At 47.6% G+C, this 22,437-nt stretch overlaps 3 protein-coding genes and 2 pseudogenes across 3 annotated transcripts; 2 read left to right on the top strand and 3 right to left on the bottom strand.

Annotated features, from left to right (window-relative positions):
* Positions 1 to 235: 235 nt before the first annotated feature.
* On the bottom strand, positions 236 to 3,968 carry LOC112899546 (probable metal-nicotianamine transporter YSL12). Its single transcript, XM_025968052.1, has 6 exons — positions 3,462 to 3,968; positions 2,428 to 2,591; positions 2,248 to 2,345; positions 2,018 to 2,152; positions 1,635 to 1,824; positions 236 to 1,538 (listed from the first exon to the last, which is right to left on the bottom strand). The coding sequence occupies exons 1-6, from the start codon at positions 3,925 to 3,927 to the stop codon at positions 441 to 443; spliced, it is 2,151 nt and encodes a 716-aa protein (XP_025823837.1). The 5' UTR covers positions 3,928 to 3,968; the 3' UTR covers positions 236 to 440.
* A 4,096-nt stretch (positions 3,969 to 8,064) lies between these two features.
* Positions 8,065 to 9,336, top strand: LOC112900785 (annotated as a pseudogene).
* A 252-nt stretch (positions 9,337 to 9,588) lies between these two features.
* Positions 9,589 to 10,722, bottom strand: LOC112900784 (glutathione S-transferase T2-like). The gene is made up of 3 exons (XM_025969585.1): positions 10,300 to 10,722; positions 9,790 to 10,214; positions 9,589 to 9,682 (listed from the first exon to the last, which is right to left on the bottom strand). The coding sequence occupies exons 1-3, from the start codon at positions 10,720 to 10,722 to the stop codon at positions 9,589 to 9,591; spliced, it is 942 nt and encodes a 313-aa protein (XP_025825370.1).
* Positions 10,723 to 13,408: 2,686 nt separating this feature from the next.
* LOC112899545 (probable metal-nicotianamine transporter YSL13) lies at positions 13,409 to 18,371 on the top strand. The gene is given in 7 exon segments (XM_025968051.1): positions 13,409 to 13,969; positions 16,106 to 16,269; positions 16,356 to 16,453; positions 16,534 to 16,671; positions 16,782 to 16,890; positions 16,892 to 16,972; positions 17,048 to 18,371. Coding segments are annotated over 7 exon segments (2,175 nt in total). The 5' UTR covers positions 13,409 to 13,497; the 3' UTR covers positions 18,161 to 18,371.
* A 242-nt stretch (positions 18,372 to 18,613) lies between these two features.
* On the bottom strand, positions 18,614 to 21,991 carry LOC112900783 (annotated as a pseudogene).
* Between the last annotated feature and the right edge of the window lie 446 nt (positions 21,992 to 22,437).

Below are 22,437 nucleotides of genomic sequence, written 5' to 3'. Positions count from 1 at the left end.
TATTGGGAGCCAGGGAATCCGGGACGATATGATCTGGTGGGCTGGTGCTGGGCTGTTAACCGTGGCGGGGAGCCCTCCGATTCGGAACTGCACGGCCCAGATGTTCGTTCTCTCGCGTGCGGAAGGCAGATTCGGGTCAAAACGCCTTTTGTTCGCCCTTGCAGATAGAGGCGAGGTGACGAGATCGAAGTGGTTACGAAATCCGAACCGAGAAGTAACTAATTGCCCTTGATGATGCACGAGTATACGATGGCAAACTTTACTTCGGCAGCCCTGGTCCTACTAACATACAGCAAGGCAGACAGTAAAAGAGGACGACGTGGCACAGCATTGGTTACAGTTTACAGCGTGGTGCATCATCAACACAAATCACGCTCGTGATTCGTGCACGAAATCTCCCTTTCCTAACCGAACCCTCCATCTGCCCGATCGCGTCGCGGCTAATTCCCCAGGAAGGCGTCGACTTGGGCGTTCACCGACCTGGACAGGAACTTCATGCAGATCGGCGGCTTCACCTTGGCGAGCGCGAGGACCGACTGCGGCAGCGTCCAGATGCCGTCGCCGCAGATCAACCCCGACGCGACCGCCGGCGCGAACGCGTCGGCCTTGGCCCTGTTCACCACCTCCCACGCGAACAGGATCACGGTGCCGATGAACATGTCGATGGCGAAGTAGGACCCGATGTAGAACGGGATCGCCATCGCCATCGGGAGCGGGATGAACCTGGCCACCTTCTTGGGCGCCAGGTCCCGGGCCAGGTTCACGGCGATCGCCGCCGCGAAGAAGACGTAGCAGAGCGTGAGGCAGTGCTTGGGGAGCGAGGAGAAGCCGTCCACGCCGAGGATGGCCATGTTGCGGTACACGATGGCGTAGGGCGCCGGGTACTCGCTGCCGCTCAGGCCGATGTCGGCGAAGGCCTTGTAGAAGAGCCAGAAGACGCAGGGCGCGATGACGCAGCCCATCGCCGTGCCGATCACCTGGCTGATGAACATCGACCGCGGCGACGCCAGCGTCAGGTACCCCGTCTTGAAGTCCTGCATCAGGTCGGCGGCCGTCGACACGATGCTCATCATCACGCCGCAGGCGGCGAGCCCCACGAGGACGCCGCCGTTGGAGGCGCCGGCCCACGCGCCGAAGATGAAGATGGCGAGCTTGCCGTAGGTGGACGCCAGGGACCAGTCGGTGAGGCCGGTGCCGTAGGCGTTGCAGAAGGCCAGCACCGGCGCGAAGATGTACGCGACCAGGATGTAGTACCACTTGAGCTGCGGGAACACCTGAGGAAGGGTGCCAATGGAGACGGCGGCGACAGCGACGTACCCTCCATAGGCAACTGATCTGGGGATTTGATCTTTCAGGAACAGCTCGGTGCGGCGTTCGTCGTCGAATGAAACAGATTCAGTGATGGGGCTGCTGTCGTTCGAAACTGGAAGGGTGCTATTTTTCTTCATCATGGATATAAAGCCGGCAGTGGTGCGAATGAGCACCTTCACGAAGTTGTACAGACCGTCACCAAGAATTATAGCTATTGATATAAAAACCTGCAGTAATCAGAAACGCCAGATTAGCTGCTTGGTTGCAAGTAGTAACATTAATCAGCAGTAAAACAAAAGAGGGATGATCGTGCCGGTATTTACCCTGTAACCCTGCAACCCATGGAGACTGGTTTCTGATAGAGAGGCAGGATACCAGCTCCCCTTCTTGTTGCGTATTAGAGGCCACATTATTCCCCAGGAAAGGATGCCTCCCAGTAGAACAGACACGTTCACAATGTGTGGGCAAATCATCCCAACTCCAACATAGGTAGGAGAGAAATCGAAGTAAAACCTGAAAGGTGAAATACAAAGTTCAGGTTCAGTAATGTAAGCCGTTTCATTCTCCTAACCAAACAAATGATTCTACAATAAGCTATTTTCAGATATCAGGCATGTAATTCTCCAAGCAATTTTAGTGTCATAAATCTAGCAAAAACTGTTTTCAGATGTAGAGTCCTATTATCGAGACAATGTAAAACTCTGACCTGTTCTTATAAGCTTGGAGGCCCAATGTAGGGAAGCTCTGAAATCCACAGTTATCTCCACCGGTGTAGAACCACTGGAAAAATCCCCAAAGGAAGCTAAACAAGAAGAATTTTCCCAGTGTCTTTACTTGTTTCCTGAAACATATAATTTACGCAGAACATTGCTTTACACCTAGTGCCACACACAATAACTAGAATTGTGTGAAGAAAACAACACTCAGATAATTTACTTTGCAAGCTTGGCACCCTCTGGCGTGTGGAAACCATTGATGAGATAAGCAGTAGCTGTGCCACTTGGATATGTGAGCTTGTAGTCGACAATCATAATCTGTACCAGCGGTAACAGTTGCTGATTATGAGTTGCTATGTACTATATATAGCGATGCTGCATAAACAAGCTGAAGATTTACCTTTCTTAGAGGCACAAGAGCAAATAGGCCGATAAAACTGGCAAGGAAGAGAAACCCTATCATCCATCCGATGTGAGGATTCTTGATATTCTGAGGATTGTTAGCCTCCGTCGCTTGCTTGGCGATGGTTTCGCTCATCCCAAACAAGTAAGTGCCAAACCCACCTATCAGTCAGAATGGGTTAGTACACAATTTAGCACATCTCTTTTCACACAAAGACGGCGATAGGTGGTAAGGACAGTACTCCTGCCTCCTTTTTTTTCCTAAAAAAAAGAACTACTAAAATAAAAGAAGAAGACAAATCAAGGCATCACTATCCCCTTGGTACAAGCAATAGTGCACTTGTTACTTGAAATTCATTATGCAGTTGTCCACAGGAAATTATTTATGCAACTGAACAATATATTGTTCCGGATGATGATAAGCAGAAAGCAACCCCAACAGTGGATTGTAATTAGGCTTGAGTTAGTAGTAAGCGCAGACGCCTCTATCAAGTTGACGCGTCACATCCCTGGGCCACATCTCATCATGGTAATCAAGTACTCAATAATTCAAAGCTATACAGGATCTAGCCCTTCCGGATTCTAGGTCATCGATTTCAGCTCGAGGTCGTCTGAAGTCAGACGTGTTGCAACTTGCGTGTGCCATCTTGACAACTAGTACATAAGAATCAACGTACTCCATAAACGTTTTCTTAATGACTGACTGCGAGATTTTTCCTTTCCAAGTTGACTTCAATAGTAAAATTGTTAGTAGTGTTCGTGGCTTCATGCTTATACTGTTATAATTAACCAAAGAATCGTCATGTACGCCTAGAAAGCCGTATGCTTTGGAAGAAGCTTGTGCAGTTTGGGAAGGGGCTTTTGAGAGAAAAGAAGAATCTACTGCGAAACCCATGTAAAAAGTGCTCATAAAGAATTGCAAATCCGTGTACCAAACGTGCGGTGCTCCTACAATTCGAGCAGTGAAACCGCATGGGCTGCTCTGCCCTGCAGCAAGAACAGAAGGTTGCAGAGAGGAAGAGCTAGGGATACCGCTGAAGGCGATGTCGTAGGCGGCGACGACGCAGGTCTGGATGACGGTGTTCTCCTGGCGCGTGAAGGGCTGCTTGAGGAGCCCCACCCGCTCGATGGCGGCGGTCCAGAGGCGGACGAAGAAGAAGCCGAGGAGCCCCGCGGAGACGTTGAGCGACGGGATGATCCCCGTCGTGAGGTTGAGCTTCATGACGATGATGCTGAACATGACGGCGAGGAAGAAGCTGACCACGAAGGCGCGCACCGTCAGCTGCTCCCGCCACGACGGCACCGCCCGGTCCTCGAACGCCCGCTCCACCGACAGCGCCCCCGCCGCCGCCTCGTCCTCCCCCTGCTGGGCGGCCCCGTTGGCCGGCCCCTCCTCCCCGCCGCCGCCGCCGCTCTTGGCCGCGTTGTGCCGGTGGCGCAGCGTGCCCGCCTCCTCCACCGCCTCCCCGCCACCGGCTGCTGTGGTCTGCGGCGCCATCTCTGGTTGGCCGACGCCGCACTGTTCTGAGTTCTAGTCTGTGCGTGGACTGACTGGAGCGCGGCCTGCGGGTGGCGTGAGTATTTATCGTGGTTGGAACGTTGGGATGGCTGCGCGCGCGCGCGTGCGTGCGGGGGGAGGGCCCACACAGCGGGGCTACCTCGCTGCTGTTGCTCTCGAAGCGGGGCTACCACACAGCAAGGATGGCATTCTGGCGTTGGGAGTGGGAGACAGGCTGGCCGGCTCGTGGCGTCCGTTGACTTGCTGACCGCTCGGTTTGGATGTTACTCTCGGACATGCATTGTTTTTTCTCTCCACCTTGATTGATACTATTATTCCATTCTAAGAAGTATTTTTATTTTCGTTTAGTTGGATGAATGGATGTTGTTTTCTGTCGACGGCCCATTGTGTTTGATCGCAACGGGCTCCAACTGGAGCTGGCCGAGTTCTCAAGCTCAGTCCTCACTGAGAGGAGAGTTCCCTTCTCCTAACCTAAACCTGTAACATAACAAGGAGCTTAATCACTGTCACCGCGTTGCTGTCTCCGCATTCAGCAATACTCCATGAAGCAGACGTGAAGAACAACTCACATTTCAACAAGCAGCTAGCTGTACTTTCAGAAAGTTATGCCTTCCCCCTCCCCACCCCTAGTTCTCCCTCCGGTTTTTTAAGATGTCGTATTTGTCTTGGCTACACAGACCAAGGAGATGAAGAGTTACTCTGACCAATTAATTCTGCATACCAGCATGCAAAGTCCGGGGCTCGGCGTCCCTGCATGGCTACATGCAAATCCATCAACTGTCCCCCCAACGCCCACATCTCGTTCACCGAAGCGTTCCGGAGCCGGACACAAATACAACATTCTTTTTCGATGTTTTTCAAAGCTAAGGGTGTGTTCGTTTCCTCTTAGAGGGGTCTAAAAAATAGCCCCATAGATTAGAGGTCTAAACATCAAGAGCTCTAATATTTACGAACAGCCCTCTAATAAAGCTTTGATCCGACTCCTCTGCTTCTCGGTGGCGCTCGACAGGGGGCGGCGGCCGCGGCCTCGGCGGCCTCCGCCGCGGCGCACGGGAGGACCAGGGGGCAGCGGCGCGGCGCGGGGAGGAGCAGGGGCCGGCGGCGCGGGGGGCTGGGGGGGAGAGAGGCGGCGCGGCGCGGTGGGGGGGAGAGAGGGGACGGCGGGGCGGCGGCGCGGGGGGTGGGGCGGAGGAGCAGGGGCGGCGGCGCGGGGGTGGGGCGGAGAGAGCGGGCGGCGGCGCGGCGGGGGGAGGAGCAGGGGCCGGCGGCGCGGGGGGTGGGGGGGGGGGGAGAGAGCGGGCGGCGGCGCGGCGCGGGGAGGAGCAGGGGCCGGCGGCGCGGGGGTGGGGGGAGGAGCAGGGGCGGCGGCGTGGGGAATCGCGAGCCGCGAGTGGCATTAGAGAGGTCGTTCCCTCTAAAAAATAGAGGCCTCTAAACGAAAAACAGTCGCCCCGTTAGATATGCGTTCGGTGCTGCCTGTCTAAAATTTAGATGTTTTTGGCTTTTAGATGGGGAAACGAACGGACCCTAAGATACGGATCTAAAAAAAACCCAAGGGAGTACGTGTGAATCAGCACGCTCGCGGCTCGCCTGCAGCAGCCAGCGTGAACAGCATTGCTGAAAGTACCACAGGTCAGGATCATGCATCCGCGTCAGCAGGAAATCTGGATCGTTATTCCCTAACAAGCTAGCCTGTAGCCCTGTAGTTTCATAAGAGCTTATGTGCACCTTAAACATTATAGGGATGACCATTGACTCAGCAATAGCAAAAATGCACCTTAAGACTAAGGCTAACCTAGAGTATCTTCAAGGATTTTTCTAAAATATACTCTCTAATCATTATTTAGAGAGCTATTTGAGTAAAAGTCGTTTTCTATATTTTTTACTCTCCAACAGCTTTTCTATATCTCGTGGGTAATTTAGAGAGCAATTCTATATCTTGCGAGCAATTCTATATCTTGTGATATTTTGTGGATAATTTTGTCTCTCCATCTTTGGCTAGCGAGAAATCCGGAATAGAGAATGTCTATATTTAGATATTCAGAGGCTGTTGGAGGGTAACTTTTAACTTAAAATCTCTATTCCTAAGGATACAAATATAGTTTATTGGAGATACTCTTAAGAGAATAAAAAAGCAGAGAATCTCGATCTTCCCCCCTCGCCCATTCTCTCTGCGCAGTCATTGTTTCCCTCTTTGCACATAAGCATTGTGAGTCTTACCACAGCTATAGCCCATTGGAGTGGGTCCCATGCTTAATGTTAACATTCTGTACGCACATTGCCCATGCCCTAAGTCAAGCTGAACTGGGATTCCAATTTCCATCACATCAGTATCCAGTCGGAGTTGAATAACATCGGCATGCAGCGGCACGGCTAGTCGATCGGGCGTCCATACCTCGCATATGAATATATGTAGTTCCAAGGTCGTACGAGAGTTTCAACAAGCAATCAGGCCGTCCTCGCTGATCAAAGTCATGAGCATGGGGGAGAGGAATACCAGGATGATCTTCTGAAAGCATCACGCGCCGGCGTTGACTCAGAGACACGATAATTACGGCTTAAATATAGAACAGAATGCCAAAAAGCCCACGCAGCACCTCAGAAATTAAAACCGTTAGCTTCCTTCCCTGGGTTCCTCGAGTTCCTGTCCTGCATCCCCGTGTGAAGGCACGCACACGTACGACGGCGACGACGCCCAAGCGGCGGCCGGGCGTGTGAAAGCAGCAGCGCGGTAATTGGAAATCTCAAACCCGGCATCACGCCGGCTACACCGCTGCTGATCGCGACGTCTTATTGAAATCAGGTGCGTGGACACGCCGGCCGGCGATGGCGTCGCTAGGTGATTGCGTATCATGCATCTCTTATCCTCGCCGAGATTCCCTGGATTCTAATGCGAAGACTTCGACTACTAGCAGCTGCACACCATATTTTGGGGTTAACTTTCTAAAGCGTGTTTTGTTTAGTTGGGATTGGTAGCGTTTTGCTAGTTTGAAACACTGACGGATGAGGCAAGCTAGTGCCACGCAGCGATTGGCCGGCCGTGTATGTGTGATTGCGTGCTGCTGTTGTAGCGAGACTCGCGAGGGCGAGGAAGACAGGACGCAGCTGCAAATGACGCTCGCAGGTGGGCGATATCGATATTGCACTGGACGGTATCCGATACCGCGGGGAACGACTACGAGCTAGCCGAAACAAACGCGAAACAACGGTAACAAATCACTCTCTAAACTGATCACGGGGCATTTTAGCCGAACCAAACACCACCTTACAAGTAATGTAATAATCGATTTATGGGATCTTGGTTTAAGAGCAACTCCAACAAGAAGTTCTAAAATTAGGCCCTAAAAGTTAAATTATACCTTATTTGAGTTATTTAGAGCCCAACAGATTTTTATTACTCCAACAATGAGACCCTATTAATCAGATTATTGGTTAATTCTGGTTTTCCGGTGGAGTTTGGCGCCAACGTTTTGGCGCTTCTGCGCGCGCCGCGCGATTTGGTGCCTTCCCGCTAAAACGAGATTTGGCCAGAGGCTTACCTGCGCTTTCATTCGGCCAACACTTAACGCACAACGGCGCCGTCACTCAGATCTGCATGGTCGACGGCGAGCGGGGGACCGACCACAGACCGTGGCGCATCATCCCAGCTTCACGCGGTCGATCCAGCAGGAGGGTAGGCCGGCCAGAGGTCCTGCAGCATCAGGCATCAGGCTTCACGTCGTCCTCCTTCAACGCCTGGTATGATTCTCCCATTTTTCTAATCGTCGTGAGGCCACGTGATCGCAAACATATAGATTAGTACTCGTATCAGGCTTAAAGTTGTCCACTATTTCCTAAACGTTCTCCAATTTTTCTAAACGTTTCCTGCCTTTTCTCCACTAGTTGTGACTGATAGATTAGTACTCGTATTGTTTGTTTTTCTTATGATTCTTTAACGTTAACGAAGCAAACTTCCTTTCACTTGCCGTGATATGCTAATTAACGATAGGTAGTGTTGTGTTGTTTGATCTTGTGTGAGTATTTAACATTAACAAAGCGGCTTGCATATCCATTATACATGCTTTTGATCCATTGTTACTTGCTTTGTTTTTCATAATTTTTTAATATTTCATAAGGATGTCTGCAAGTGAAATAACTAGAATTCATCATGAAGATGAAGATTTAGATGATGAGCTTGACCACTTCATGCTTCTTATGATGGGTGAATATCAGAAGAGGAGGCATAAGAAGCGAAAAAGACACCGGGGTTCAGTTTTTGGACACAAGGTATACAATCAAGAAAGAGAAGAGCATGCTAGAAAATTATATTGTGACTACTTTGCTGAAAAACCAACATATCCTGAGAAGATTTTTCGACGACGTTTTCGGCTGAGTTCTCATCTCTTTAAAAGGATAGCTGAAGCTGTTGAAAAGCATGACAAATATTTTACTCAGAAAAAAATGCAGCTGGTGCTCGTGGGTTTTCTTGTTTGCAAAAAGTAATAGCAGCATTCAGACAGTTAGCTTATGGTGTTCCAGCAGATTATGTTGATGAGTATGTACGGATGGGTGAAAGCACTGCTATTGAGAGTCTAAGAAGATTTGTGAGAGCAATTTGTGAAGTGTTTGGCAAAGAATACTTGAGAGCCCCCAAAGAAGACGATACAACTAGATTGCTTAATATTGCTGCACAGCGTGGATTTCTAGATATACTCGGTAGTATTGATTGCATGCACTGGAAGTGGAAAAATTGCCCTACAGCTTATCACGGTTTTTTTTGGCGGTCATGTGAAGGAACCAACTATCATACTAGAAGCAGTTGCATCTACAGATTTATGGATCTGGCATGCCTTCTTCGGTCTACCAGGGTCACACAATGATATTAATGTTTTACGGAGATCTCCTCTCTTTGACAGACTTGTTGAAGGTGAAGCCCCGTCTGTTAACTATAAGGTTAACAGGCACAATTATGATATGGGTTACTACCTGGCTGATGGGATTTATCCTAATTGGGCAGCCCGGCAAATTCGAAGGATAAAATTTTTGCTGCCACGCAAGAGGCTCAGAGGAAGGATGTGGAGCGTGCGTTTGGTGTGTTGCAGGCTCGCTTTGCTATTGTTCGGAATCCGGCAAGATTTTGGGATGAAGCAACACTTCGACATATTATGTTGGCATGTATAATAATGCACAACATGATTGTTGAAGATGAACGTGATGCTAAAAGCCTTGAGGTGCCTTATGATAAAAAAAGATGCTGAGACAGAAGGTGTGGTATCGCGTGCATGGACTTCAAATTTTTCATCATTTATTAGCAACAAAGAAATTCAAGACCCACGTGTGCACCATCAGCTACAGAAAGACCTCGTTGAACACCTATGGGAGCGGGAAGGGCGAAAGGAGCAACATTAGTTCATTGTAGTTTATTTTATTTAATCACATCTATCTTATATTTGTATTTTATTGTGGGTACGTTGTCTAGTACGTTGTCTATCAACTTTTGATAATGGTCGTTTAGTTTCCTGTTCTTGGTACTTGTTTCTGTCCTAAGCAGTTTTTATGCCCCGAGCATTTACTAGCTTTTTTATGTGTTTCTGTATGAGCTGAACGTCTCCTTATACAGTCACAATCAACACATACGGGTATACAGGGATACAGGTATTATCAGGCTGTGCACTCATACGGGCATACAGGGATATACAGCTCGAATATACATGCATTACCAGGCTGGAGAACATAAACTAATGAGATTGTGTATCTGTCCAAAACAAATGCTGAACTAAAGTTATTAAAACATACTAGTATTATGGCTGACTACTTCCGAAACGACGAGCCAAAATCTCTCGTTTCATTAACTTAAAGTACTGTTTTGATTCTTCGTCCATTATGCTTATGTCTGTTTGCATTATCTCTTTGTCCTGCCGATCTCGCTCCAATTCAAGCTTATTCTTCTCCAGCTCATAGAACTTCTCATCACGGGCCTTCCGATGTTTCTCTGTTTCTTGCCTTGCTTCTCTCATCTTTTTGACCTCTTCAAATAAAGGATCACCATCAGCATCACAGGCACCATGCTTTCTCGCTCGTGCTTTTTCCTTCTCAGCCTTCCTCCCTGGTGGTCTGTCAGCATTGACAGGAGCATCACCACTACCATTGTTTGGTTCATGGTGGTCTTTCAGCCTTGATTCTCTGAATGCCCACTTTGGCTCATGCCTAAGAATAACCCACGGATGGAAGACAGATAATGCCTTCCCTTCATGGTCTTCCCGGAATTTTGCTTTCGCTTCAGCTAGCTACAAAATCACACAAGGTAACTATGTGACAAACTGCATGTTATGCGAAGAAGAATAAAACATGGGCACCATATAAGCTATTTACCTTGTCATCACTAGTCTTACCACTTTGATTTTTCCTTTCTACAGCGTCATAATAAGCCTGAAAAACATTCACTTCCTTCTGAATTATACCCCAACGATGCTTAAGTGATGACCAATTACGATCAGACTCAAATTTCTTGTTCTTGTGAAAGTATTTCCATACTCTTTCCCAAAATGTGCCATCTTTTTTATCCCTTCCAGTAATAGGATCCTTACTTACATTAAGATAGCCGGAAACCAACAATATATCCTCCTCTTCACTGAAATTCTTGGATCGGCCCCTCTTAGCCGGCTGCGAGTTCATCTCATTCACTGGTGGTGTCTCTACCACTTCATTATCACCTGCCACAAAATCATCGGAGTCAAAACCATATGCAGCGCCCTGGTTGAGTAGAGAAGTGTAGTAACTACCTTGGGAGTTCATAGCGCTGCAAAAAAAAAACAAATACTTATAGGAAGCTAAAAGTAATATTATTGTCCACAGCTAAAAGTAATACAAACCTGTATTCAGAAGACATCCAAGGAGGATTGCCGTCGCTGAACATTGAGTTTGGTCCACTTCCTGCAGGTTGTGGGGGTTCAGATGTCGTCCAAGAGGAAACGTCGTTGGCAAACATCGATTGCAGTTGAGATGCAGGTTGTGGGGTGCAGTGGCTCCTGCTGACATGGGAGCTCCAGATTCTTGGCGAATGACACCTACGGCAGCGTTTAACAAAGACCTACGACGTCCCCTGACGTGTGGCTGCTGCGGTTTTCTTGTATCCATCTTCAAACAGTCCTGCACCGCGCCCTGGGCGGGGAAGAGAAGCCGCGCCTGCCTCGGAGACAAGCGCCGTGCCCTAGGCGAGGAAGAGGAACTGCGCGCCGGCGAGGGAGACAAACGGCGGCGCCTGCCACGTGGCGGCGCTGAAGATTCGTGGGAGGTGTCCGGTGGTTGTGATACGCGATTCTACTGGATAGGACCCCTTCGCTCAGGTACTATATTTGGGACCTCATGGTTGGAGTCCTAAACAAATTTGATCAATTTTTATAAAATAAGATTTTTGTTGGAAGCTATTTTTTATGCTTAAGCCCTATATTTCAAAATAGGACCCAGTTTAAGAGCTTTGTTAGAGTTGCTCTAAGCTCTCCTTTTCACCCTATATTATCGATTTTATATTAAAATATATGTATCTTTGCAAAAAATTGTAGGATCAAAACCTACAATCCATTCTGAGGTCTCGATCTAACAACCTGGTTTCTGAGTGTTTTTTTTTAGAATTTCTAGTCTAATTAAGTTTTTTTTTTGACGAGAAACCCCGGCAGGCAAGTAGCCAGCCTGAATTTATATTGATGCGAAGTTGTTGCATACAAAGATTTTGTGAGATTAAGGAAAGAAAATGGATAAATTACGTCGTCCTAGCTTACACTACCAATGTAATTTTCCCACCATAGGATGGCTGCGGCATCCAAGTTGGCTGAACATAATTAAGACATCTTTCAAGTTTTATTTACTATAAGCGGTATGGAGTTCTTTTGTTGAAAAATGTTGGTTGTATTGGTTGCTAATTTGTTCCCCACGAGAAAAGGGATTCAAATCCATTTCAACTACAAGCATGTAGCTCTTGCTTTCCCATGCCGTGCTTGATCCTCTCATCTCTAGAGGCTCGCGGATGCCTGTTCAGGCAAAAGATTTCTTGCCCCAGCCCCCCAACAATAATGTTGCTAATGACATATTTCAAAAAAATCATTCTAGTGTGCTAAACTTTTTCTCCACAGTCGTCTACTCTCAGTTTCTCTACTGGAAATTTTTTCTACGTGGAGTGTATTTGTTAGTTTTTAAAAGTCTAACTTATAAATTCTGGCCATGATAAAATTATATGATATGATTATCTAAAGTTGTACCGATAAATATGTTTTCCATATATCTCTTATTGCAGTATTGGTATTATAATTCTTTTAAAAAATGAATGATCATTAGTTACTAAATCTTAATATATCTCTTAATATGATGATATATACGAGGTACGGGTGGACCGGAAGGGACGGAGGAGGCGAGACGGCCTCATGTTTCTTTTCCTTCGGCCCCGTTTAGATTGCAAAACTTTATAACATTTGGAACTGTAGCGTTTTCGTTTGTATTTGACAAATTTTATCTAATTATGGACTAACTAGGCTTAAAAGATTCGTCTCGTGATGTACAATTAAACTGTGCAATTAGTTATTTTTTTACATACATTTACTGCTCCATGCATGGGTTCCAAAATTGATGTGATGAAGAGAGAGTGTAAAAATTATAACATTTTGAGTGCATCTAAACAAGGCCTTCCTCGGGCTCGGTTTCACCGTTGGGGTGGGGCACTGTAGAGGGCAGGTTAGCAGGTGTCACTGTGTGCTGTACTCGATTCCCGGCTGGACAACGCCGACCGCCTTGGAGCCTTGGAGGCACGTGCCGCCACTCTGCTTCTTTTTTCGCCCACAATCGCCATGCATGTCTTCACAATAGATTGGCGAATGATTGCGTCTTCCTCCATTGTTTTGAACCGGATTGTTTGGATATTTTTTACTTTATACAATTAACCGTAGACTTATAAGAAACAGAAGAAAATAAGATAGAAACAGAGGTACAGAACTTATGCTGTATACCGAACATAATTTTCAGCAAAGCAGCAGATCAAACACGTTTTGAAAAAAGAAAACTCTGAAACGCTTTCTGAATTTATAAAACCTAAACACCCGGTCTTTCCTTATGTTGCCTATTAAATCTGAAGTCTAAACAAAATACATTTTTCATAAAACTTTTTGGACTTGCTCCAAAATAATTGTACGAGTTCACCGCCCAACGGCTCACCGCCGGCCGGACCTGTACAAGTTCTACGCTGGTGACATGCTGGCAGTTCACCATGCCAGTTGCCAGGTCAGGTCCATGCACAGCGTAGCAACAGGCGTCACACTAGTCTGGCTCCGACGTCAGGCACCGCCGCACCAGTCAAACAGTCAGACTTCCAGCCACGTCACCTCGACCTGTCGTCGCCTCCCCCCAACCCAACCGCTAGCAGGCCGGAACCCTAGTTTTTTTTTTAAAAAAAAGCAGGCTAGAACGGCAGAACCCACCATAAATTCCCCATCCCGCGGCGTGCAGCTGATCAGTTCGCGCAAGTGCGCACCTCCGCCTCTCCCGAGCTCCGCTGCAGGCCTGCAGCCGCGCCGGGTCGACCAGATGGCCACCGCGACGCACGACGGGGCCCCGGGCTCGAACGGCGCCGGGGGCGTCGAGATGGTGGAGGCGAACGAGCTCCGGCGGCGGGGCAAGCCCGCCAGCGACGACCGCGCGGCCTCGTTGCCGCCGGCCCGCGACGGGGCGGGCGCGGCGGAGGACGAGGCGGCGCCGTCCGTGGAGCGCGCGTTCGCGGGCCAGCCCGTGCCGTCGTGGCAGGAGCAGCTGACGGTGCGCGCCTTCGTGGTCAGCTTCTTCCTGGCCGTCCTGTTCAGCGTCATCGTCATGAAGCTCAACCTCACCACGGGGGTCATCCCCTCGCTCAACATCTCCGCGGGGCTCCTCGGCTTCTTCTTCGTCCGCCTCTGGACCGCCGCCATCGAGCGGGTGGGGCTCCTCAAGCAGCCCTTCACGCGCCAGGAGAACACCGTCATCCAGACCTGCGTCGTCGCCTCCTACGGCCTCGCCTTCAGCGGTAACCAACAAGCCTTTCCCATCTAGGCAACTACTGTATCAATTTCACAGCTGTCATAGTCCATTTGCACATGCTTCTAGTATTTATGGTTGTGATTTCGTTTATAGAATAGAAGCATATAGAGAAAGAAATAATCGAGTCGATAATTCTTTGCAACTATATATATGCTTGCAGTATATCAGTTGCCTGGTTTTTCCTTCTCTGTGTTTGTTACTTTGTTCTCGCTAAGATTGCAGGGTAACAAAGTCAGTATACTACTGAATTTTTGCTGCTTTGCTTGCGGTTTCGTATTATTGGTCCACGTGCACGTACTGTACTTTGTGTGTGTTCATGTTGCTATGAAATTGTTGGAAAATAATCCTGTATTGTGTGTCCAGGTTCGTGCCGGTGGCTATACGCAGTCTCTTTAGAGCTAGCTAATTTTCATCGTAGAAAAATCTCAGTAATAGGCAGATTATAGTAGTTATTTTCTGCATTAAATAAGAGATATTCTCAGCCTTCATTGTAGCTCTTATTCAGCTATATATATAGTAAAGAAAAGCTCCAATCATTGCAGCAGCACCAATCCACTGTGTTCGCGTGTGTGTTTTGTGTAAGCAATCTGATATATAACCTGTTATTTTTTCTTCGATTCCTTTGCTTTTATATAAAGCACATAGAGTTCGTACAAAGTTCAGAATTGACACACATTACAGAAACAAAATACTACCGGTCACAGAGGCTTTCATCTTAGAAGCTACAGAAAAACTTGAGTCTCTCAGTCTCACCTGGGACACAGAAGATTTCATCCACTCCTTCACTTGTAGCATTTGCTCATCCAAAGTCTTTTGCTCAGCAGCCTTCAATAGCACGCGCCATCTCTGCAGGGAAGATAAGATTCTAAACATTATTTCAGTGGGAGAGCGAACAAACACCCCCTTCTCTCGACATTTTATTTCTGGATTTCCACAACACCAAAAAACCACCGTGAACAAAAACAGTTTGTTGCACCCCAAAGGCACCCAGCTTTCCGGCAGGTCCGTCATGCAACTAGGTGATTTTTCCTATCCTAGTGCATGTGCATCCTTAAAGCTCGCCCAAACAAATGTGATTCTTATCAAGGCTGTTGCTTTCCTTGCACCATATCTGATCCATAGATACAAACGATGGTCCTTGTACCAAGATACCTTGAATCTGTCAATGGCTGAATAAAGAAAATAGTGTGGAAGCATAGTACATGACAAAGTTGGAAGGACGTGCTTGGAAGTGATACAATTTAGAAGTACCTGGGTAGCTCTCTGTATTAGGAAAATTTAAAAGGAGCATTGCATTTTCTTGCTTTACTAATTACTCAAGAGGATGAGAGGAAGCGTCTGGTTTGCAGCTATTAAAAATACCAATGCTTATTTAATTTGCTCATGCAATTGATAATAAACAGTTAGCTGGACTCTGTAATCTATTGCTCATGACAACGATTGACAATCTACGAACAACCCAAGCTTTTTTGCTGTAAAGACTTTCTATCTTTTATAATAAAAAAGTTAGGTTGATATCAACACGGCTTATCAGTTAGGATGGCGTATAACTCATTTACACTTCTGCGATATCGACTATAGAACCTCAATATACCATGGTATGCATTTGGTTCAAAAAGTTGTAGACCTGTGCATGGATCAATTTTTATATTCTTTTTTGTTTTTCAGTAGCACCTAATTCGCCACCTGTTTCTAATGGTGCCGTATTGTTTATTTATTGCATTAAGTTTTTACTAACATGTGAACCTCCTATGTATTTCCTGCTGTGATATAGCCAAGGGCCCTGACTGTGCTTTTCACAAAAACATCTTGCGGCAAAATCAGAAAAAATGTAAAAATCATAACAGAATTTTTTGCTGTCAAACATGTTGCTTTTCTATTCGTAAGTGGTGGCAAGCTGATAGCATAGTGAAAACTTTTTTCTTCTACAGACTCTTCAGTGGAAAAGTGTAACCTTAATACCTTATTATGTTCGCAAATAAGGGACTGCATGGTGCATGCTAGTTATGTTTAACACGTGCTAGTTGTCCACCAATAAATTATTTGCAGATTATATTGCAGAAGTGCTAAATGGAAGTAGTTATAGGCTGGCATTCTTAGTTTTAACTTGCTGACTTTCCAGGGGGCTTTGGTAACTACCTATTAGCTATGAGCGATAAAATTGCTGCCATGTCAACTGAGGCAAATGATGCTCAAAATATCAAAAATCCGCATCTTGGATGGATAATTGGTTTCCTGTTCCTTGTCAGCTTCATTGGGCTATTCGGCCTTGTGCCACTAAGAAAGGTCAAGTTATACATCCAACCGACCAACCCTCTTTGCCTGTCAATACCGTCAACACCATTTTAACTAAATTACTATGAATTATTCAGATTATGATAGTTGACTACAAGCTGACGTATCCTAGTGGCACTGCAACAGCCTACCTCATAAATGGCTTTCATACGCCCCAGGGTGCCGAGCTTGCAAGGTGAATATACAGTAGTTCCATTTATATTCTAGTAGGACACAAAAAATGAGAAGTTCATTGGTGTTTCTTGTCGTTTACAGGAAGCAAGTGAAGAAATTGGGTACATTCTTTGTCCTTAGCTTTGTTTGGGGTTTCTTTCAGTGGTTCTTTACTGCTAACGTAGAAGAATGTGGATTCCAAAAGTTTCCATCACTAGGCCTGCAAGCTTACAAAAACAGGTAAGGGTTATTTTCCATCCACTCCAAAACTTGGTGTTTCTTTCAGTTCCATAGCACATATTCTTTTTTATGTTCTTCATAATCAAACGTTTCCTTTTTTATTTTTCAAGGTTTTACTTTGATTTCTCTCCTACGTATGTTGGAGTGGGAATGATTTGCTCACATATTGTCAACATATCTATTCTCCTGGGAGCCATCCTCTCATGGGGAATAATGTGGCCCCCTCATAGCCAAGAAAAGGGGAATATGGTTCTCTGCTGATCTCGATGACACTAGTCTTCGCGGAATGCAAGGTTACAGGGTAAGAATATGTTATGTGTTCCCTCCTTGAGGATTCAGTTTTCCTTTCAGCTACTAAATTCTGCCGGTATTACAGGTCTTCATAGCCATAGCCTTGATTCTCGGGGATGGTCTATACAACTTCCTAAAGATATTCATTCTCACAGTGGTCTCGTTAAGATCTCAGCTCAAGAAAAGTAACGCTAGCACACTTCCTATCTCTGATGATGGCACAGTTCCTGACACCGCACCTATCTCATACGACGAAGAGCGGCGCAACGAACTCTTCCTCAAAGATCAAATTCCTTGGTATGTTGCACTTGGAGGCTATGTTGTTATTGCTGCCATATCTATCGGTGCTGTCCCGCAGATATTCCCACAGCTGAAGTGGTACCACATCCTGGTAGCCTACATTTTTGCTCCTGTACTTGCCTTCTGCAATGCCTATGGAGCTGGCCTCACTGACTGGTCTCTAGTTACCACCTACGGAAAGCTTGCGATCTTCGCGTTCGGTGCATGGGTGGGGGCCTCGCATGGTGGCGTTCTTGCTGGCCTAGCTGCCTGTGGCGTGATGATTAACATCGTGGGCACTGCTGCTGACCTGATGGGGGACTTCAAAACAGGATACCTGACACTGGCCTCACCAAGGTCAATGTTCATCAGTCAGGTCATAGGCACGGGAATGGGCTGCGTCATCGCTCCCTGCGTGTTCTGGCTCTTCTACAAGGCCTTCGGCAACATTGGCGTCGACGGCAGCCAGTACCCCGCGCCGAACGCCGCCGTCTTCCGGAGCATGGCGATACTTGGCGTCGACGGCTTCTCCTCGCTCCCGAAGAACTGCCTCACCCTCTGCTACGTGTTCTTCGCCGCGGCGATCGTCATCAACCTGATCAGAGACCTGGTGCCCAAGAAGTTGTCGCGGTTCATCCCGATCCCGATGGCGATGGCCATCCCGTTCTACCTCGGGGCGTACTTCGCGGTGGACATGTTCATCGGGACGGCGATACTGTTCGTGTGGCAGAGACTTGGCAGAGCCAAGGCGGACGCGTTCGCGCCTGCGGTTGCGTCAGGCATGATCTGCGGCGACGGGTTATGGGTCCTGCCTCAGTCGGTGCTGGCCCTCGCCAAGGTGAAGCCTCCGATCTGCATGAAGTTCCTGTCGAGGACGATGAATGACAAGGTGGATGCTTTCCTTACAACGCTATCGTAGAACGTTCGGTGGAGATGACATGTGTCAGTTATGACTGATGAAGCCAATGTTCAGTCTGCTTCCCATCTGATGTGTGTGCAATGGGTAGTCATCTTCTGCTTCAGTAAATCCGTGTCAGCAAGAAGTGTTCTGAGGTTGATAATATGTATATCAGTTAAAAAAAGTTGTGTACAGGTTGCTTTACTAAATATGATAAGTCATGTGTTTCTTATGTGTGTCAGCACTCAATCAGTAGGAAACTCACCTACTGTTCTGTTCCTACTTTTCCTTAGTGTTTAGGGCCTTTTGGGTAAAGCCCTCTTATTTGAGATGATCATAACAATCCTGAAGATGGTACATGCGTTCCTCAGTATGAGTTTTGCAGTACAAAATTATAGGAGCACAACAGCAAGCAATTTAAAATTTAAACTACATGTAACAGAGAGAGAGAGAGTGAGACGCGGTGCCAGCAGCCTACCGCGGCACACGCGCGGACGACACGAACTCCTGCTCTAGGCTGTACTGGCGTGTGCCGTGGTGGCCGGCCGGCACAGGAACAGCGCCACTGATCCCATTGGCTTTCGCTGCTTCACAGCGAGCATCAGCAGCGGCGTTACGGGCCCTCAGCATCTGCAGCCTCATCTCCACGTCTTTCATGGTAGGCCTCTCCCCTCGCGTCAGGCTGAGGCACTCCTGCGCCAGCCGAGCTGTGCCTGCGATCTCTTCCTCACTTGCTTCTCCTAGAATCTGCGCGTCCACTATCTCCTCGAGGGGTTTTTCACCTATCGCCCATAGGGCGACAGGTTCTGCTTCTCGCCATTCTCGTTCTCAAACATTGGCTTCTTCCTTACTAATAGCTCGAGAAGTATCACTCCGAAACCGTAAACGTCGCTCTTCTCGTTGAGCTGGCCAGTATGGTAGTATTCTGGGTCCAATTACCCAAATGTTCCCTGCACGGCTGTGACCAGATGAGTCTGATCAATTGGGATGGATCTTGACGCGCCGAAATCTGAAACCTTTGCCGTGTAGCTGTCATTCAGAAGTATGTTCATGCATTTGACATCTCTGTGGAGAATTGACACCGAAGCCGCTGAGTGCAGGTACGTCAGAGCGCCGGCGACCTCAACAGCAATCCTTAGGCGCTCCTCCCAAGACAACGGTGACAAGGTGTCATTTCGCTTGCAGTGCAAACTGTGCAAGAGGTCATACAGTGTGCCGTTGGAGATGAACTCATAGACGAGCAGGGGGACCTCAGCCTCGAGGCAGCACCCATGGAGCTTCACGACGTTCTGGTGGTTGATTTGCGAGAGGATGGATACCTCATTGATGAACTGCTCGATCTCGGTGCTTGCCTCGAGCTTTGATCTCTTGATAGCCACCACCCGCTGGTCAGTTAGGATGCCCTTGTATACAGTGCCATGACCGCCTCGGCCAACAACGCGAGCATGGTCAAACTTGTTGGTCGCCTTCTCTAGCTCTTCAAGGGAGAATATCTTTGTGCCATCACTGGCGTTTTCATCTGAAGATATCAGTTGTTCTAGGAGAATGCCTTTGTTCTTGCGGAAATGCTTCTTCCTGAGCCGTTTCTGAGCGCTTCTCTTCCATCTCCGTGTAAGAACAGCAAAAGCTGCGGCAAGAAACAGAATGCCACCGCCGCTGCTCAGTCCAACGGTAACACCTGCATTGGGAAGGACACTTGAGATACAGAAGCCATAATCCAGCTGGGTAATGCTATAATCTGGGGGTACCAGCATGACCATACAGGTTGTGCAAATAACTTACCTAAAATTACTGTAGATGGCTTGCATTTCCTTGTGACTTGATTGAAATCTGTTCCACGAGGACAACCTGTGCATGTATAGTTCCCAAAAGTATTTTGGCGCAGGCCATTGCAGATGTATTTCTCCGGCTGCAGGCACTCGTGGATGTCTGTAAATTGTACAATCATAGTGTTGGTCCTTACATAATATGAAGTTTGCATTTTCTGCGAAGATTGTGAGAGATCGTACCTGTGCATCCATCTTTAAGGTAAGGATTCCCTTCAAACCCCGGAGAACACTGGCACCGGTAACCGACTTGTCGGAGTGTTATATCGTCTGTGACATCCACGCAGTCACTATGAGATACGCAAAGACAACCCTCCTCGGACGCCATTGCATCCTTACAGGACATGCTGCCGACGGCCCACTTCACCACGCCCTGTTCTCTAGAGAAGGAGTACAATGAGCCGTTTCCTTCATCTTGTACAATGCTATGGCTCGGGTACGATACAAAATGAAGGACACCCTCGTCAATGGAAATGTCAGTGACCACTGAACCATCAGACAATTCTAGGATGGGAGGAGAAGGCCCCGGGTCACATGTCAGGCACAGTTGGATATTTGCATAGCAGCCTTCTTCTGTTCCGAAGGGAAACGCAAAGCTCACGTTCCCGCACGATGTTAGGCAATTCGCCTTCAGCGACACGGGAGCTGTTTCGAGAAGAAAAGGCAGCATCACGTCAAATATTTTAGCCAATGAAAAATACCAAAATCAAATGGCCTGGAGCAGCCGAGCGAGCCTACATCAACCCCTCATCTATAAAACTGGGTATTTGATCCCTTAATTGCAAAACCGTTTAAATAACACCCTAGGGTGGTTTTGCAAAATGGTTTTGGCATCATTGCATGCCATGCTGGCACGCAGGCCCACTCGATCTCTAAACCATGGACTATGGGCTAGCGGAGACTAAGTAGTTAAACAGATAGCAGATCAACTACTCGACAAGATTAAAGGATCTAGGAAGAGCGAGAAGTGGAAAATATTTACATGATACTATGATTTTTTTTCTAAGTTAGTATTAACTTTTTCCATTCTGGAAAAAGTTAATATTTTTTACACAAGGTACTACTCATATTATAAGTTTCAGTGCATAATTTTTATTAGATGTGATTCTATTTTTCTTATGAATTTCTAATACTTACAACTCTTAAAATTATTAGCCCGTATGGTAGCGTGGGCTGATGGTCTAGTTCACCAAATTTGTTGTATGGCGCAATGAAACAACGGCATTCTAGGATGCAGAGGCTACAATAATCTTGGTTCACCATGTAAAAATGACAATAGTGTATCGAACGCAGAAGTTATTAGGACATTTCTCGAGAAAAAAGAATATATAGAGAGAGAGCTGAGCTGACCTGACCGTTGTTTGGCTTCTCTTACGCAGCCATCGACAACGTAAGGGTTGCCGTAGAATCCTTCCGTACAGTCGCAGACATATCCACCGATCGGCGCTTCGTAATGTTTGTTGTGGTTACTAACGCAGGCATAGCTGGCTCCGTCCTGTGTGGCGCCTTTATAATCCGGATGATAGGGAATAGCCCAGCTGAGACTGGCTAAATAATTACCAGAGGCAGTCAGATCACATTCGAGGTCCGATGGCCGGAACAAATAGGAATCCACACCGGGGACGAAGGTGTTCACTCGCCTCAGCAGCCGCCCAGGCTGACCGGCGCGCGGGATGTTGAGGGTGAACGCTCTTAGGTTCACCGCAATGCCGATGCGACAGCATCCTAGGCCGACGCACGGCCCTCGGGGCAGCCTCTCCATGATTTCATCTTCTACGCAGGCCACGGAGCAGTTACCGACCTCCGCATCAGTATCACCGACGAACAGCGAGGCCTTGACGCCGCAGCCAACGACGAAGAGCGACATGTTAGACGAGGCAGAGATGGCGAAGGGTCTGCCTGGAGCCTCCCAGTGGACGGATTTGTCCCGGACACCAGGAGCCATCTTCACCAAGTACCCGATGCTTACTCTGGTGAAAGGAAAGGGGGAATTCTCGAAGGTAGTCCACAGGTAGTCTTGGACCATGATGCTTGGCTTGCCTAGCAGGAGGTGGTAACTAGAGTTTCTCAAACTCAAAAAAGGGAGGTGGTAACTACTGTTGCCTGGGCCAGCGTCACAGGTGAGATTAAAGCCCGGCATGGAGTACTCTGGGCCTATCCCGAACGGATACGCAACTGATATCATTTCGGGCAGAGCGGTTCTATGTAATAATCTGCCGTGGAAGAAGGGCGGACGCCGACACTTGCTCCGTCTCCTCAGTTGATTTCCGGTTGCGCCTCAAAGTTTGACGAACTTCTCTACCTACGGGTTGGACCACTTCATGAGTTGCCCTAGTCTAGCTGTGATTTTGATCTCTGCTACAGCATATGAATCACAAAAAAGACTGTCTATTTGGCAAGCAAGATATTGGAGGTTGTCGCCTTGATATCTTTGCCGAGAATGGATGGAGAAGCAATAATGGACTTTGCTTT

This window comes from Panicum hallii, chromosome 7, assembly GCF_002211085.1.
Source record: "Panicum hallii strain FIL2 chromosome 7, PHallii_v3.1, whole genome shotgun sequence".
NCBI classification, from domain to species: Eukaryota; Viridiplantae; Streptophyta; class Magnoliopsida; order Poales; family Poaceae; genus Panicum; species Panicum hallii.
Note: the sequence above shows the minus strand (reverse complement) of the source record. Positions and strands in the feature narration are given on the sequence as shown.

Coding starts and splice junctions, on each gene's coding strand:
- LOC112900784 (XM_025969585.1), bottom strand. CDS start 10,722: ATGAACTCCCAAGGTAGTTACTACACTTCTCTACTCAACCAGGGCGCT. Junction 10,215..10,299: donor GTAAGACTAGTGATGACAAG/GTAAATAGCTTA, acceptor GTGATTTTGTAG/CTAGCTGAAGCGAAAGCAAA. Junction 9,683..9,789: donor ATGGACGAAGAATCAAAACA/GTACTTTAAGTT, acceptor TGTTTTGGACAG/ATACACAATCTCATTAGTTT.
- LOC112899546 (XM_025968052.1), bottom strand. CDS start 3,927: ATGGCGCCGCAGACCACAGCAGCCGGTGGCGGGGAGGCGGTGGAGGAG. Junction 1,825..2,017: donor CTCCAAGCTTATAAGAACAG/GTCAGAGTTTTA, acceptor TTCACCTTTCAG/GTTTTACTTCGATTTCTCTC. Junction 1,539..1,634: donor ATGGGTTGCAGGGTTACAGG/GTAAATACCGGC, acceptor TGATTACTGCAG/GTTTTTATATCAATAGCTAT.